The sequence below is a fragment of the Salmo trutta genome, chromosome 16 (genome assembly GCF_901001165.1).
Source record: "Salmo trutta chromosome 16, fSalTru1.1, whole genome shotgun sequence".
Lineage (NCBI taxonomy): Eukaryota > Metazoa > Chordata > Actinopteri > Salmoniformes > Salmonidae > Salmo > Salmo trutta.
In genome coordinates this window covers 35,492,628-35,510,350 of record NC_042972.1, presented here as the reverse complement: position 1 = coordinate 35,510,350, position 17,723 = coordinate 35,492,628, and the positions used below count along the sequence as shown (strand labels likewise).

General features: G+C 43.3%; 1 protein-coding gene across 1 annotated transcript; it reads right to left on the bottom strand.

Annotated features, from left to right (window-relative positions):
• Nucleotides 1–10,115: 10,115 nt before the first annotated feature.
• phf13 (PHD finger protein 13) lies at nucleotides 10,116–15,531 on the bottom strand. Its single transcript, XM_029694167.1, has 5 exons — nucleotides 14,706–15,531; nucleotides 13,525–13,629; nucleotides 11,907–12,104; nucleotides 11,355–11,802; nucleotides 10,116–11,205 (listed from the first exon to the last, which is right to left on the bottom strand). Exons 1-5 carry the CDS (start codon nucleotides 14,748–14,750, stop codon nucleotides 10,973–10,975), a joined length of 1,029 nt encoding a protein of 342 aa, XP_029550027.1. The 5' UTR covers nucleotides 14,751–15,531; the 3' UTR covers nucleotides 10,116–10,972.
• Between the last annotated feature and the right edge of the window lie 2,192 nt (nucleotides 15,532–17,723).

Here is a 17,723-nt window from a genome sequence, read left to right as displayed (position 1 = left end):
GAAGGTCCCCAAGAACACAGTGGCCTTCATCATTCTTAAATGGAAGAAGTTTGGAACCACCAAAACTCTTCCTAGAGCTGGCCCCGTGGCCAAACTGAGCAATCGGGGGAGAAGGGCCTTGGTCAGGGAGGTTACAAAAAACCTGATGGTCACTCTGACAGAGCTCTACAGTTCCTCTGTGGAGATGGGGAACCTTCCAGAAGGACAACCATCTCTGCAGCACTCCACCAATCAGGCCTTTATGATAGTGGCCAGGCGGAAGCCACTCCTCAGTAAAAGGCACATGACAGCCCGCTTGGTGTTTGCTAAAAGGCACTTAAAGTCTCTCAGATCATGAGAAACAAGATTGTCTGGTCTGATGAAACCAAGATTGAACTATTTGGCCTGAATGCCAAGCATCACGTTTGGAGGAAACCTGGCACCATCCCTACAGTGAAGCATAGTGGTGACAGCATGGGGTGTTTTTCAGTGGCAGGGACTGGGAGACTAGTAAGGATTGGGGCAAAGACAAACAGAGCAAAGTACAGAGAGATCCTTGATGAAAACCTGCTCCAGAGCGCTCAGGACCTCAGACTGGGGCGAAGGTTCACCTTCCAACAGGACAACAACCCTAAGCACACAGCCAAGACAACGCAGGAGTGGCTTCGGAGGAGTGGCTCTAATCGAACATCTCTGGAGAGACCTGAAAATAGCTGTGCAGCAACGCTCCCCATCCAACCTGACAGCGCTTGAGATCTGCAGAGAAGAATGGGAGAAACTCCCCAAATACAGGCGTGCCAAGCTTGTACCGTCATACCCAAGAAGACTCTAGGCTATAATCGCTGCCAAAGCTTAGTAAAGGGTCTAAATACTTATGTAAATTCTTAGAAATGTGCTAAAATGCCTGAAAACCTGTTTTTGCTTTGTCATTATGGGTTATTGTGTGTAGATTGATGAGGGGGGAAAAATATTTAATCGGTTTTAGAATAAGGCTGTAACGTAACCAAATGTGGAAAAAGTCAAGCGGTCGGAATACTTTCCGAGTGCACTGTATACATCATGGTGTATATACATTATTTATATAACATTTATGAGAAAGCCTCTGTGAGAGTTAGTTTGCTACTAAAGCAACTGTATGTACATCTGTCAATGGAAATAACATGCAAGTGGGATGCAGTGGGACTCTTGTACTTTTATGTATACATTTATTTGTTAGGACCTGGTCATATCAGATCATCAAAATTATGATGGTGATGAAGAGTATTCTAGTTATTTGTCAGTCCTTTGTTATGTGCCATACCTTTAGTTTCCATGGTAATATTGTTTGTCCCTGTTGTCTTGTTTATATGTTGTTTTTAAAGCTGTTTGTAATACTATAGATAGACCAAACAGACACTGTTCTACTTAACATTGACTAATTATTGACTGACAGTGTTGGTCCTTTCTGTGAAGGCAATATACTGTATAGGCTATTGATGAGTGACATAGTTGAACTCAAATCAGTAAATGTACTGTATGCATTTTTGTCAATGTATAGGCAAAGGTTAAACTAGTTTTTTTTCAGTGGTGGAAAATTGAGTTCTGTCAACACAGTTCTGTTCCATTTCCACTGTATGCTGTCCCCTATCCTACGGTGCTGAAACCCCATGTACAGGTCTGTGTAGTCAGCACACGGGATCTATTCTACACCATGTATTTGAGCAGAAAGTGACCTACCCTCTCAGGTGTTTTGCCCTAGAGCGGAGTCAGGTTATCGGATTGTTAGTAACTGTACTTGTCTGTCTCTTCTTACCAGTTAAGATTTTGTGAACCTCGTTTGTGAATGAGGTTGACTGACTCAAACACCCTTTACAGAATGAGGCAAGAGCAAGCAAATATTCACCCCATTTGAGACACTGCTGCCTCCATTAAGGATGTTTGCTCATCATGTCCCCTTCGCGTGCCGTTAGCCTCCATGTTAGTCGGCCCTGCCACTAGTCACCCACTCATCACTGTTCTTTCAGCCACTCTGGCACCACCCTGAGGTCAACAGAGAGACTACTCTCCACTGTTACATTCCTGCCCTGGCCATGACCCAAACTGTCTAAAATCGATGTGTGTGGAGCTAGTGGACTATGTAGTAATGTAAAGATATTACAATAAATAAAAAGATGAGCCAATGACTTGTATATTTGTTTAAAGACAAAAACTACATTAGTGATGTCAGAGCATGGTCCCAGAACTGTTCATGCTTTTGCCTACTCCATTATTGTCAAGCCAAACAAGCCAATTCCAAAAGGAGTTGGTAAGACAGCAGAAAGTGACTTGCACCCAGGATAGTGGTCAAGTAAAGGAACAATGAGGAGACCTAGAAAGGTGGGGTTAAAATCTTCATTAAATCTTTATTTACAATACAGAGTTTCACAGAAACAGTTTGCACCAGACACCACATTCTCAGTAAGCGGGATCAATGAGTTATCGTTCTAACTTTCCTAAATATTTTGAAACATTTAACAGCTTTTTTTTTAAAGAAAGAAATTGTTCTAGTATGACTGACTTATTAGTAACCCATATTCATCTTATTAACCGTAGTTAGTAATATCTAACCAACCCATTGCTCTTGCTTGCTAGAAAGCCCAGCCCAGACAAGCATTCAATAGGTGTATGTCTAACATATGCCTTCAGAAAGTATTCACACCCCTTGACTTTTTCCACATTTTGTTGTGTAACACTTTGGGTTTAAAAAAGATTACATTTAGATATTTTGTCACTGGTAGACCCCCGCCCCCATAATGTTAAAGTGGAATAGTTTAGAAAATGTTACCAATTCATTAAAAATGAAAAGCTGAAATGTCTTGAGTCATTAAGTATTCAACCCCTTGTTATGGCCAGCCTAAATAAGTTAGAGTAAACATTTGCTTAACAAGTCACAATAAGTTTCATGGACTCACACTGTGTGCAATAATAGTGTTTAACAATTTTTGAATGACAACCTCATCTCTGTACCCCACATACAGATAATTGTAAGGTCCCTCAGAGTGAATTTCAAAACACATTTAACCAAAAAGACCAGGGATATTTTAAAATGCCTTGCAAAGGGCACCTATAGGTAGATGGCAAAAAAATTAAATAAAAAAGACAGACATTGAATATCCCTTTGATCATGGTGAAGTTATTAAATTACACTTTGGATGGCATATCAATACACCCAGTCACTAGAAACAGAGGTGTCCTTCCAAACTTGAGGAAGGAAACCGCTCAGGAATTTGACCATGAATCCGATGGTAACTCTAAAACAGTTACTGAGTTTAATAGCTGTGATAAGAGAAAACTGATGGATCAACAACATTGTTGATAGTTACTCCACAATACTAACCTAATTGACAGAGTGAAAAGAAAGAAGCCTGTACAGCCTGTACAGCATTCCAAAACATGCATCCTGTTCACAAGGCACCAAAGTAATATTGCAGAAAATGTGGCAAAGCAATTACATTTTTGTCCGGAATACAATGTGTTATGTTTGGGGCAAATCCAATACAACACATTACAGAGTACCACTCTGCATATGTTAAAGCATAGTGGTGGCTGCATCATGTTATGGGTATGCTTGTAATCATTAAGGACTGGGGAGTTTTTCAGGATAAAAAAAACAAAAAAACATAATAGAGCAAAGTATAGGCAAACTTGGTTGTCTGCTTTCCACCAGACACTGGTAAATTAATTCACCTTTCAGCAGGACAATAACCTAAAACACAAGGCCCAATCTACACTGAAGTTCCTTACCAACAGTGAATGTTGAGTGGCCGAGATACAATTTTAACTTAAATCTACTTGAACACCTATGGCAAGACCTGAACATGGTTGTCTAGCAGTGCTCAACTACCAATTTGACAGAGCTTGAAGAATTTTGAAAAGAATGTGGGCAAATGTTGCACAATCCAGGTGTGGAAAGCTCTTAGAGACTTACCCAGAAATACTCTCAGCTGTAATCACTGCCAAAGATGCTTCTACAAAGTATTGACTCAGGAGTGTGAATACTTATGTAAATGAAATATTTCATTTTCAGTAACTTAGCAAAAATGTCTAAAAACATGTTTTCACTTTGTCATAATGGGGTATTGTGTGTATAAGGGTGAGAAAAATAAATGTAATACATTTTCAATTCAGGCTGTAACAACAAAAATGTGGAATACGTCAAGGGGTATGAATACATTCTGAAGGCACTAATATATATGTATGTATGAAGTCGACAGAAACAACAATATGTACACATCAGCAAGCTTAGACTTGACAACTGGTGAAAACATGAATATTTGAAAAAGCTTAAATTCCGAACACGGTCAAAATGCAAACAGCTTGAAGGAGGACACTTCTCCAGAAACTCCAAAATACATTATCAAACCCCAGCGAGCCTGGTAGTGATCATTATCAAACCCCAGCGAGCCCGGTAGTGATCATTATCAAACCCCAGCGAGCCTGGTAGTGATCATTATCAAACCCCAGCGAGCCCGGTAGTGATCATTATCAAACCCCAGCGAGCCTGGTAGTGATAATTACCAAACCCCAGCGAGCCTGTTAGTGATCAGGTGAGAGATTAAATACTGATTTGTGCAAATGAGTACACCAGAAGGAGACGTGTAGGGTCAGGAGTTGTCCTGACCATGAAAAACTCTGGGTCCTCGTTATAGCCTATAAAACTTGTTTTGTGGTCGGGTCACATGGTCAGGAAAAGCTCAGGAAGCCAAACACCCCCCATATATAGAGCCCTAAGACACTTGCGCAATGGTTTTGATAGATGGCTGAATAAATCCTACATTGCTCTCTAACCTATAGGACTAACCTGAGGGGACTGAAAACCAAGGGGCAGAGACAATGGCTGTTAAGAAACAACCTCTGACCCCTGCTCCCAAGGCTCACTTTACATGAAGTGCCTGGGGATAGGGGCTTGTTTCTGGACCGGACCAATGACATCACTTTACATGGCTGCGTGTGCGCTTTCGCTCACCACACACGTTAATGCATTTTCTTCACCCACTAAAAGCAGTCTCCACCCAGGGCTCTCTTCAAAGCCACATCGATGTGTACCCATTAACCCACTGTGGTCTGTTCAGGACCATTAAACTGTTCCCGACATGGTGTTTGTGAGTGGAGCTTAATTCAATGACTGATTGTTTCCAACAGTTACCTGGCTCTATTGTGGAAATATAATCTGAACTCTTCATAAAATGTAGGATGATGAAAAAACTGAAATGGCTTCTGGAAACACAGCCTGGAACATTTTTAACAGGGAAATAATTTCCACAAATAGTTGTTCTTCGATGTTCTAAAGAGATAAAAGCTTTGATTGAGGAGGACGGCGTCAGGTACAGCCCCTCGTCTAGGAGAAAAAAAACGAACTACCGTAAATTCCGGACTATAAGCCGCAACTTTTTTCCCACGCTTTGAACCCCGCGGCTTAAACAATGAGGCGGCTAATATATGGATTTTTCCCGCTTTCAATTTTTTCTCTCTCCAAAAAACACATTCTGTGCCGTGCTCAGTTTTTTGCCGGCATGAAGCTTTCATTAGACCAATGAAATTGCCGAACGGGTTAAGGTCAAACAACTTTTTTGTTTTCTGTTTAGATTAAATCGAGCGCTCTCAAACTTCCCATCATTCTGATTACGGTAGTCATTTTGTCACCCTCATGGCAAAGACACGGAAAAATGCATATGATGCAGCTTTCAAGTTGAAGGCGATTGATCTGGCTGTTGGAAAAGGAAATAGAGCTGCTGCACGGGAGCTTGGTCTTAATGAGTCGATGATAAGACGTTGGAAACAGCAGCGTGAGGAATTGACTCAGTGCAAAAAGACAACTAAAAAGACAACTAAAGCTTACTGCCAATTTATTTTTTTGTTACAAGCCGTGTTTCGTTAAAGCCTATTTATTTTTGTTACAAGCCGTGTTTCGTTAAAGCCTGTGTAAAGTTCATTTGTTTCAATGTACCGGTAGGCACCTGCGGCTTATAGACATGTGCGGTTTATTTATGTTAAAAAAAAAAAAATTAAATTCAGTGGGTGCTGCTTATATTCAGGTGCGCTTAATAGTCCAGAAATTACGGTAATCTAATAATCTATTTGATGTTTCGTCACAATGTTGTTTTGAACTTTCGTTTCAGACAGATGACCGTCTGAGCACTCTACTCGATGCATCGTCAATGAGCGCTGATGATTTCATCAAAAGTGCAATACAGTGGCTTGGAAATACAATGACATTCAAATGGAGGCAAATAATTAGTAGAAACCCCCATTGCCATCATTCTGATGTCGCCAGATTGACTTTAGATGCAGTACAACGTTAGCTTGCTAAAATTGAGGGGAGGCCACCGGAATTTAGCTAGCTAACGTTAGAATTGCTAGCTATTTTTGACAAACTTTGCTAGCTAATGACAACATTTCCATCTATCTAAAATGAATTTGATGACATGACAATATTTCCTACTAAATATCTGACTACTTTAGAAATAAACTTTTTTCCCAGGCGCTAGTGTAATTTAGGCAAAATAGTTTGCCTAGTGCAGAATGACTGGGTTTATCACCACCAGCAGAGGGCGGCTTTAGAACGTTCATAACAATGGCATGACAACCGAGTGACTGAGGTGCAAACTATGAACAGAAAAAGGGACCAGAAACTACATCATATATACATGGTGTACAAAACATTAGGCACACATTCCTAATATTGAGTTGCACCCCTCTTTTTGCCCTATGAACAGCCTCAATTCGGCGGCTCCCGAGTGGCGCAGTGGTCTAAGGCACTGCATCTCAGTGCTAGAGGTGTCACTACAGACCTTGGTTCAATTCCAGGCTGTATCACAACTGGCCATGATTGGGAGTCCCATAGGTCAGCGAACAATTGGACCAGTGTCATCCGGGTTAGGGTTTGGCCAGGGTAGGCAGTCATTGTAAATAAGAATTTGTTCTTAAACTGACTTGCCTAGTTAAATAAAATAAATACAAAAAAAGTTGTCCGGGCCATGGACTCAACAAGGTGTCGAAAGCATTCCACAGGGATGCTGGCCCATGTTGATGCCAATGCTTCCCACAGTTGTGTCAAGTTGGCTGGATGGCATTGCAGTTCTTGACACACTCAAACTGGTGTGCCTGGCACTTACTACCATACCCAGTTCAAAGGCACTTAAATCTTTTGTCTTGCCCATTCACCCTCTGAATGGCACACATACACAATCCAAGGCTTAAAGATTCATCTTTAACCTGTCTCCTCTTCATCAACACAGTTTGAAGTGGATTAACAGGCGACATCTATAAGGGATCATAGCTTTCAACTGGATTCCCCCCGTGTCAGTCTGTCAAGGAAAGAGTGGTTTTGTACACTCAGTGTATGTACAGTTGTGGCCAAAAGTTTTGAGAATGACACAAATATTAATTTTCACAAAGTCTGCTGCCTCAGTTTGTATGATGGCAATTTGCATATACTCCAGAATGTTATGAAGAGTGATCAGATGAATTGCAATTAATTGCAAAGTCCCTCTTTGCCATGCAAATGAACTGAATCCCCCAAAAACATTTCCACTGCATTTCAGCCCTGCCACAAAAGGACCAGCTGACATGTCAGTGATTCTCTCGTTAACACAGGTGTGAGTGTTGACGAGGACAAGGCTGGAGATCACTCTGTCATGCTGATTGACTTCGAATAACAGACTGGTAGTTTCAAAAGGAAGGTGGTGCTTGGAATCATTGTTCTTTCTCTGTCAACCATGGTTACCTGCAAGGAAACACGTGCCGTCATCATTGCTTTGCACAAAAAGGGCTTTACAGGCAAGGATATTGCTGCCAGTAAGATTGCACCTAAATCAACCATTTATCGGATCATCAAGAACTTCAAGGAGAGCGGTTCAATTTTTGTGAAGAAGGCTTCAGGGCACCCAAGAAAGTCCAGCAAGTGCCAGGACCGTCTCCTAAAGTTGATTTGCTGCGGGATCGGGGCACCACGAGTACAGCGCTTGCTCAGGAATGGCAGCAGGCAGGTGAGAGTGCATCTGCACGCACAGTGAGGCGAAGACTTTTGGAGGATGGCCTGGTGTCAAGAAGGGCAGCAACTTCTCACCAGGAAAAACATCAGGGACAGACTGATATTCTGCAAAAGGTTCAGGGATTGGACTGCTGAGGACTCGGGTAAAGTCATTTTCTCTGATGAATCTCCTTTCCAATTGTTTGGGGCATCTGGAAAAAAGCTTGTCCGGAGAAGACAAGGTGAGTGCTACCATCAGTCCTGTGTCATGCCAACAGTAAAGCATCCTGAGACCATTCATGTGTGGGATTGCTTCTCAGCCAAGGGAGTGGGCTCACTCACAATTTTGCCTAAGAACACAGCCATGAATAAAGAATGGTACCAACACGTCCTCCTAGAGCAACTTCTCCCAACCATCCAGGAACAGTTTGGTGACGAACAATGCCTTTTCCAGCATGATGGAGCACCTTGCCATAAGGCAAAAGTGATAACTAAGTGGCTCTGGGAGCAAAACATCGATATTTTGGGTCCATGGCCAGGAAACTCCCCAGACCTTAATCCCATTGAGAACTTGTGGTCAATCCTCAAGAGGCGGGTGGACAAACAAAAACCCACAAATTCTGACAAACTCCAAGCATTGATTATGCAAGAATGGGCTGCCATCAGTCAGGATGTGGCCCAGAAGTTAATTGACAGCATGCCAGGGCGGATTGCAGAGGTCTTGAAAAAGAAGGGTCAACACTGCAAATATTGACTCTTTGCATCAACTTCATGTAATTGTCAATAAAAGCCTTTGACACTTATGAAATGCTTGTAATTATACTTCACTATTCCATAGTAACATCTGACAAAAATATCTGAAGACACTGAAGCAGCAAACTTTGTGGAAATGTATATTTGTGTCATTCTCAAAACTTTTGGCCACGACTGTAGGTTGTCTATGGCCAGCACTCACTTGATGGAGAATTGTTGATATGAAACATCAATTGACGCCTCTTTTACATCTTTGTAGTATGGGATAATTCCTTGGTGGTCTAGGGCACCATTTCTAGCTCTGTCTATTGAAAGAAAGAGTTGAACGCGTTCCGTTTATCTGTACTGAACAAAAATATAACTGCAACATGTGAAGTGTTGGTCCCATGTTTCGTGAGCTGAAATAAAAGATCCCAAAAATGTTCCATACGCACAAAAGCGTATTTCTCTCAAATTTTGTCCACAAATTTATTTTCATCCCGGTTAGTGAGCATTTCTCCTTTTCCAAGATAATACATCCACCTGACAGATGTGGCATATCAAGAAGCTGATTAAACAGCATAATCATTACACAGGTGCACCTTGTGCTAGGGATAATACAAGACCACTAAAATGTGCAGTTTTGTCACAACACAGTTTTGCGGGAGCGTGCAATTGGCAAGCTGACTGAAGGAATGTCCACCAGAGCTGTTTCCAGATATTTGAATGTTAATTTCTCTGCCATAAGCCGGCCTCCAACATAATTTCAGAGAATTTGGCAGTACGTCCAACAGGCCTTACAAACGGAGACCACATGTATGGTGTCGTGTGGACGAGCAGTTTGCTGATGTCAAGGTTGTAAACAGAGTGCTCCATGGTGGCGTTGGGGTTATGGTATGGGCAGGCACGAGATACGGACAACAATTGCATTTTATCGATGGTAATTTGAATGCACAGAGATACCGTGACAAGGCCCATTGTCGTGCCATTCATCCCCTCATGTTTCAGCATGATAATGCACGGCCCCATGATCTGTACACAATTCCTGGAAGCTGAAAATGTCCCACTTTTTCCATGGCCTGCACACTCACCAGACATGTCACCCATTGAGAATGTTTGGGATGCTCTGGATCAAAGTGTACGACAGAGCGTTCCAGTTCCCGCCAATATCCAGCAACTTCGAACAGCCATTGAATAGGACTGGGACAACATTCCACAATCCACAGCCTGATCAACTATATGCGAAGGAGATGTGTTGCATGAGGCAAATGGTGGTCACTGGTCACACCAGATACTAACTGGTTTTCTGTTCCACGCCCCTACCTCTTTTTAAGGTATCTGTGACCAACAGATTCCTATCTATATTCCCAGTCATGTGAAATCCATAGATAAGGGCCTAATTTATTTATTTCAATTGACAAATTTCCTTATATGAACTAACTCAGTATGTTGCATTTATATTTTTGTTCAGTATAGAACTGGACATCATTATCTACAGACCCTCTGCTTGAGGCTTTAGACAAAGGCTTCCCTCAGACAGACAGATGTACCAACCCCTAGTTGAGGGTGGTTGGGGGAGGAGAAGGGGTTGGCAAGTCAACACACCCCTTTAACGCATGAAATAAGTGCAAAAAGCCAACGTCCCAAAATGCACACTGTTGGGTGGCAGCTCTATAGGCCATTCTCTCTGACAAGTTTCCACTGTTCACGCGAGATGCGTCACTAGTCTCTATCCAGTCTGAGCTAACCGGTCAGCCAGACTAGACTACGGAGTCCAACCCTACTGGTCAACTATTGTACTACAGACAGACAGACATTCAGTGATTGACTTACGCACACAGTCTGGAAGGAAGCAGAGAGAAACCATCAAATGTATAATAAATCTTAAATAGCACTCGGATCGGTTTAGTTTGGGGGTGTTGAAGACCCGAGGGACGGCTAGTAGGCTTAGTCGACGCAGTAGGGGTGAGGAAAAGGACCTGGGGCAAGGGGGTAGGACTGGGGTCTGGGACAAAAGGAAAGGGCTGGCCTGGGGCATGGGTTACAGGACCGGTTGGGGTTAGAACCGTATGGGGCATGGTCTAAATGCAGGTGAGAGGGGTGAAGGGGTTTGCAATGGGGTCAGTCAAGAAGCTGTCTGCGGGGGTCAGTCAAGAAGGTGTCTGCGGGGGTCAGTCAAGAAGCTGTCTGCGGGGGTCAGTCAAGAAGCTGTCTGCGGGGGTCAGTCAAGAAGCTGTCTGCGGGGGTCAGTCAAGAAGCTGTCTGCGGGGGTCAGTCAAGAAGCTGTCTGCGGGGGCCTATGCGTGAGCGGTATGAGCGGCGGGTGTCTGCCAGGCCCAGTGTGTCTCTGCAGCTCTGACACATATAAGTCTCAGGAACGTGGGACTTCCTGATCTTAGCACAGGACAGGTGGATCCACGTGTTACACTGGTTACACTCAATCATGGCCCGGCCTGCAAACGGTTTCATACAGAAACACGTCACCAGGTCCCACGAGTCATCATCTGAGAGAAAGAGAGGGGGGAAGAAACAGAGTTCCATCACTAAAACATTTACATGGGATTAACTGTCAGAGTGCTACTTTAAATAGGCAATGTCATCACAACAATAAGTTCTGTAACTTTTTTGCAGCATTTACATAACGTTTTCTCACCGGAGTCCACCATGATGTCCTCGTCCTCTCCGGAGCCATCCTCGTCTCGGAACACCACCTGTTTCCCCTGTCGGATGACCGTCCTGTTCCCAGTAAAACCCTCCACACTCTCCACCTTCACCATGCCCTCCACCAGCCCCTGTCCCGCCCAGCACTCCCACTCCTCATTGTGCTCCTGCTTACAGGAGGAGGAGTTATTGAAGTGAGAGGGACTGGGCAGGCGGTGAGGGGGCGAAGGGTGGAGGGGGATGAAGAAGTCATCCTCAGGCTCGTCTTTGATTGGTCGTCCTCCCAGGGGCAGGGGGAACTGTGGCTCTGGGCTCATTGCGTAGGCCTGTTGTGCAGAGCTCGGCTCGCCGGCCTGGCTCTCCCGGTCCTTCCTCCTCTTCTTCAGTTTGTTGGCTTTCCTCCGGTCATCTGGGTGCAGGGAGGACGCTAAATGGCCATGCTGGAAAACAGGAATGAATTTAGGGTTAGGGAGTATGAGAAAGGGTTTTAAGGTTAGAATTAGTGGTTGAAATTGTGTGAGTGGATCAAAAGCACTCCATTTACATTTTTCATATCATGGCTGGATAGTGAAGCCCCAGGGTGGATTCCCGTAGGACGGGGTCGTTTCTTGTTCTTGTCCTGCGGGGGTATGGGGGGCCGCGGGGGGCAAGAGGGGGGTTCAGGGATAGGGGTCCAGCCATCACTGTCTGCTGTACTGCCTGTACTGTTGGGGGGGCTGGAGCTACTACGCAGAGGAGAGTCCTGGAGAGGGAAAAAGAGACATGGTGATAAAAGCCTGTATGTGTTTACACAAAAGTTAACTCTTAGAGAGGAGAATGGAGGTGGGCGTGACGCTGTTGATACAATCCATTGGCCACAAACACCACACTCACACACTGATCCAATACAAATCTGAGACCATTTTGAACCAAAACAGGCATCAACAGTAACTTCACAACACTTCCACAATAATATGGAACTGCATATTTTATACATGGCCTCAGTGACACCACGGCATATGGTCATAAGGATGAAAATTCACCCTGTCTTACTCTGAGGGGCTCGGTCAGACAGACAAAGCACAGAGTATTAGCACAGGTCTATGGATGAGGTACAGTACGGCCCTGGTTGAACTTGTTTAGGGTGCTGGCGTTGGGTCGAGCTGCACGTCTTGCCTGAGCTGAGATGGTCAGGGGGCCCTGGTTCCATTCCAGCCCCTTCCCCTGGTCGTCTCTGCCCCATCAGGGATCCTAATCTGACAGGGCTAGCTAGACAGCAACAGAAGCTCAATTCAGCTTTTTTGAGGACTAGGTGGTGCCATCACTAGATTTGTTAATTCTATCCAGTCCTTTCAAAACTATGAACACTACAGAGGCAAGGGTAAAGGGTCTAGGGGCCAAAGAAGCACAGGGCCAGGGATGAGTATGGAGAGACTTGTTGGCCCTCTTACCCTGGGAGAGGGGGCAGGGCTGTGTTAGGTGCGTGTCCCTTCAGGAGAGACAGCAGCAGATTGGCTAGCGAGGGACAAGGGGCGGGGCCCAGCAAGGAAGCTGCCAGAAGCCACGCCTCCTCCAGTTCTGTGGATCAAATAGAGGGTCAACACACCACACCGGGGAGGGAGGGGATAACTTCGATACAGTCAGCATGTCCAGGGTTGCATTCAGGAGGATGCAACGCTCTGAACATTTCAGATAGAAATGTAATGCTTTATAGAGCTGCCATAACTCCTACCGCTACATGACAGACACAGCATAACCTATTTCTATCTGAGAGTTCCACAACGTTGTAGCTTACTGAAGGAAAACAAAAATGGCACTTTCTTTGTGACTAAGTGAATGTGATGTTGACTGTATCTATATTCACAACACTAGTTAGGGGCGGCGGGTTAATACACACAGGGGGAATGGAGGGCAGTGGGACACCAACACACACAACAGTTGTGGAGGAAAAAGGAAAAGCTTGCAGTGGCCGCTCCATGATCCACAAACTACACACACATCCGAGTCCTACCCCTGGTGTCTGGCCATTAACCTCAATACAATGCGTTACACACACACACACCTCAAAATATAACCAGTCACAGTTCTGCCTAACTATTCAGAGCAAAGAACCAAGACTGTCAACTACAAGGGACTGTTGATAAAAGGCATACACCAACTATGATTGGGTTTCCTTTACTCACCTCCTGGGGATATGGGATATAGCCTGCATATGCCAACACAAAGGTGCAGAACTTGTTGAAGTCCTCCACCGTCCGCCTCCTGTATGGTGGACTGAGCCCCTGGCCCTGTAACACATGAATAACATCAGCGTGAGGTCAAAGCTAGCTAAGACATTCTGAATTAAAGAAACATGTTGTGATGATTGCCCTCTTAGCAGTGGTTCACTTGTAAAATGCATTGATAAAATGTTGCATATGAACATACTAAAAAGGGAATATAAAAATTACATTTAAGTGCTAGCACGCTGACGACTGAAATGACACGAGATCGATTTAAACCAGTTCCATTTGACAAAAGCTTGATAGGAATTTTGCTAACGTGAAGCTAACTAGCTACAGTAACGTTATAGCTAACGTAGCTCGCTAAATAAAATAATGAATCTACAAATGCCAACACGCAGGACTACGTTTGGGCGCTAACGTTAGCGTTGAAGTTTTGATTTAGTTGAAAACACGATCAGGACAGTTACTAACTAGCTAATTTGTTACCTGCCTAGTAAAATACCGTATAACTGCGGTGCCAAGATGGCGATTGTTGCTGAGCTAGCTAACTAAGTTAACGTTGGCGTGGACATAGAGTAGCTAGCCTGCTAACCTTGGCTAAACGTTGCCTAACATTGGCAAACCTTGCCTAGCTAACTAACACTGCTTTTAGGTTACGTTAGCTAGATATGCAACCTCGTGTTTTCATCATAACAGATCTGTCATTACGTTAAAGACGAATGAAAAATGCATGCACATGTCAAGTTATATTACTAACGTTAACTAGCTGGGTAGCTAAGTGTTAACAGGTTGCGACTGTGTGATTATATTCAAACATAAAAACGAGATGAACCGTAAAACAATAGCTAGCTAGTTAACGTTATACTGTAATCGTGACAGTGGTTGTTTAATCAAGCCAAGGACAGGTAACGTTAGCTAGCTGACTGCCTAACGGTATGATCATAAGCACTGCCTGTTTTCAGCAGTCAGTCGTATATACCATTAGTTAGTTAGCTATAAACAGTTAACTAGCTAGTTATCAATGGTTACCTAGCGAGCTAATATTTGCTAGCTACAGTAGGAAGTTAAATATATACAAGTTACAGTGAGCGCTAGCATTGTGATAACTGGCTAGCTAATAAAATACTTAGCTAGGTTACCTCTGATTCATATGCATGGTGTGACGATGAAGTAACGTTGTCCATCTCTAAAAGGTGATACTTTTGGTATAATGTAGCTAAGTTATCTAAATAATATAATTAGCTAGAAATAAACGAAGGTATGCAGCAGTGCACAACTAATTCTGGTGTCATCGACGTTCAAAACATTGCACTGTTGTTAGCTAGCTAACTGTTAGCTTACGATATTCTAGCAACAAACACACTGTCTGCAGATAATGTTTCGCCTATACCCCGGGAGATACTTAGTAAGGCATTATAGTTATAAGACAAATGTTGCCATATCTCTTGAACAAAACGGGTTCGCCTAGCTAGCAGCCAGCTACACCGAGTCAATATCGTCACGCTACACTGTCAGTGTCCCCGTTGCCATGAACTGCCTGGCTGTCACTCAAACTCAGACTAATCAAAGAGCAAAGGACTGGTCGAGAGAACCACCGCGAAAAAAAGAGAGCGCTGAAGTGAAGTTTAAATTGATATTTTACTCAAAAATCATATTTGAATAGCTATTCTATTTTCTTAATAAATCCACTGTTGATATGGTCCACAAAATGTAGTTTGGATTTGGATTGGAGAGAGAGATAGTACAGGGAACCATCAATACAAATATGTACGGTAGGCCTACTAGTGATCAACATTAGCAGCAGCACAAAAGTATAGCAAGCCAATGTGCCTAATAAGTAAAGTGCTCTGTGCATTCCTAGATCATCTCGTCAACAACATATCAACAATGTGCTGAAAAAAAATACAAAAAACATCACCAACAACATATTACCATCATTTACATTTTGTAATTTAGCAGACGATCTTATCGAGAGCTACATACAGGAGCACTAAAGGTTAAGCGCCTTGATCAAGGGCAAATCAACAGGGCCCTGTTTCAGAAAGCGGGTTTAGTGAAAACTCAATAGTTAGTTGACTCTGGGTTTTCGGTTTCACAAAGCCAGTTCAGTAACTATGGCAACATACTCCTTGAAGAAAACATGCTCGCTAGTAGATTTTCTGAAACTAACCCTGGCTAAATTTCTCCTCTTTAGCTGAAGCTTGCAGACTGAAGGAGGTGTCAGACATGTGTCTTTCTCTTGAAGAGCCAGTTGATATTGCACAAAAACTCAGCAAAAATCTCCGTCGGGAGAAGGTGATCAGACCCCGCTTGGATGTTTTATCATTCCCTGATGATTATCTGTTTGAGCGTTTCCGGTTTTTCTGCACAATCGATCATTCATCTGAACAATATTCTCATATCGTTCATATGACACATCGTGGACATGTTCTCAGTTCAGAAGAAATTCTTTGTGTTGCACTTCGTTTTTTGCCAAAGGGAGTTTTCTATATAACATCAGTGACGCTGGGCATATTTCCAAGGCAACTGTCTGTCAGAAATGTGACTCTTGCAGTGAAACGTTCACTGTACAATTTTGTGGTGTTTCCTAGTCACAGACCCATCAAAGAAGAATTCCACATAATTGCAGGTATCAGTCTAAGCAATCATTTATTTAGTATGACGCTTTGAGACAAGAAGCGAAGCACTAATCAGTTAATTTGATATATTTTAGGGTTTCCAGGTGTGATTGGCTGCATTGATGGCACTCATATTCCTATCACTGCTCCTTCAGTAAATGAAGGAGATTATGTGAATAGGATGTCTTTCCACAGCATTAATGTGCAGGTAGGCCTAAATAGTAGCCTTTAGCATTCCAAATGAAAGATAGCTGCACTAGATGTGTTGTGAAGTAATTACTGTTCTGCATGGGGAAGATCATATGTGATGCAGCCCACATCATCAGCAACGTGGAAGCAAAGTGGCCTGGGTCTGTGCATGACTCGTGAATTTTTCATGAGTGTACACTGAGCGCTAGCTTTGCCCGTGGTGAGATTTTAGATATATAGGTATATCCTATTATAATTAATATTTTGTTTCTGCCTATTGCAACTGAAAATGTAAACTGTATCCTCATATTATCATAGGAGCGTTTGATAGTTACCTGCTCGGTGACAGAGGGTACCCCTGCCAGCCCTATTTGCTGACCCCTTACCCTGAGCCCGGCCCACAGCAACGTTATAACTTGGCTCACTGCAGGACACGAGCCAGGGTAGAGATGACCATTGGGATGCTCAAGGCCCGGTTCCAGTGCCTTCGTAGGCTCAGGGTCACCCCAGAAAGGGCATGTGACATTATTGTGGCATGTGTGATTCTCCACAACATTGCCACAATTGGAGAACAATGTCCTACTCAACCAGTGAACGATCCTGACCACCCCGCTGACCCACGAGTTGGAAGAGCAGTCAATGACACAATATGCTTCCATCATTTCTGATTGACCCATCACCTCCCCAGTGTCAAATAAAGACAATATGCCTTTCTTTTTATGACGTCTTTATTTCCTGCAAGTACAAATGCAGTACAGTAGTTAATATCTTTTTATGTTGTTCAAACAAGTAAAATCATCCACCTGTGGGCACCTCACCCACCTTTAACTGATGTTCCAGCAGTTATTTACATTTTTTGCTTCTAAATTACATTTGTCAATTTGTTTCTCTAAGTACACATTGTACAGCTGTTTCACAAGGAGCTATAGGAACACAAAAAAATGAATTTCACAGTACCAGGTCTACTTAGTTTCATTGTAAGTCATGGGCCAATGCTGAACAACTTACTGAGGTGAGGTAAGTTCTTACAATCTTACTGAGGTAAGTTGTGCTGTGGAAGTGGATGGACCCTCTTCCTCATTGCTGTTAGAGAAAAGAAGGTGCAATTTTTTATTATGGTACAACATTATCATCAACTGTTAGATGTTATTTTTAAGGTGTAAACTTCAATAGGCCTCTCTGTATCTACCCTCTCTGTGGCAGCTGACAAGGTGTCTTCATCATCCTCCTGTAATGAAAATAAACAATTGTGGTGTTCTACTCTAACCCAGTATGACAAATCTGGAGTATTAAGAGTACATACAACTGCATGGAGGTCTGTTATGGCAGAAGGCTCCACCAGACAGATTA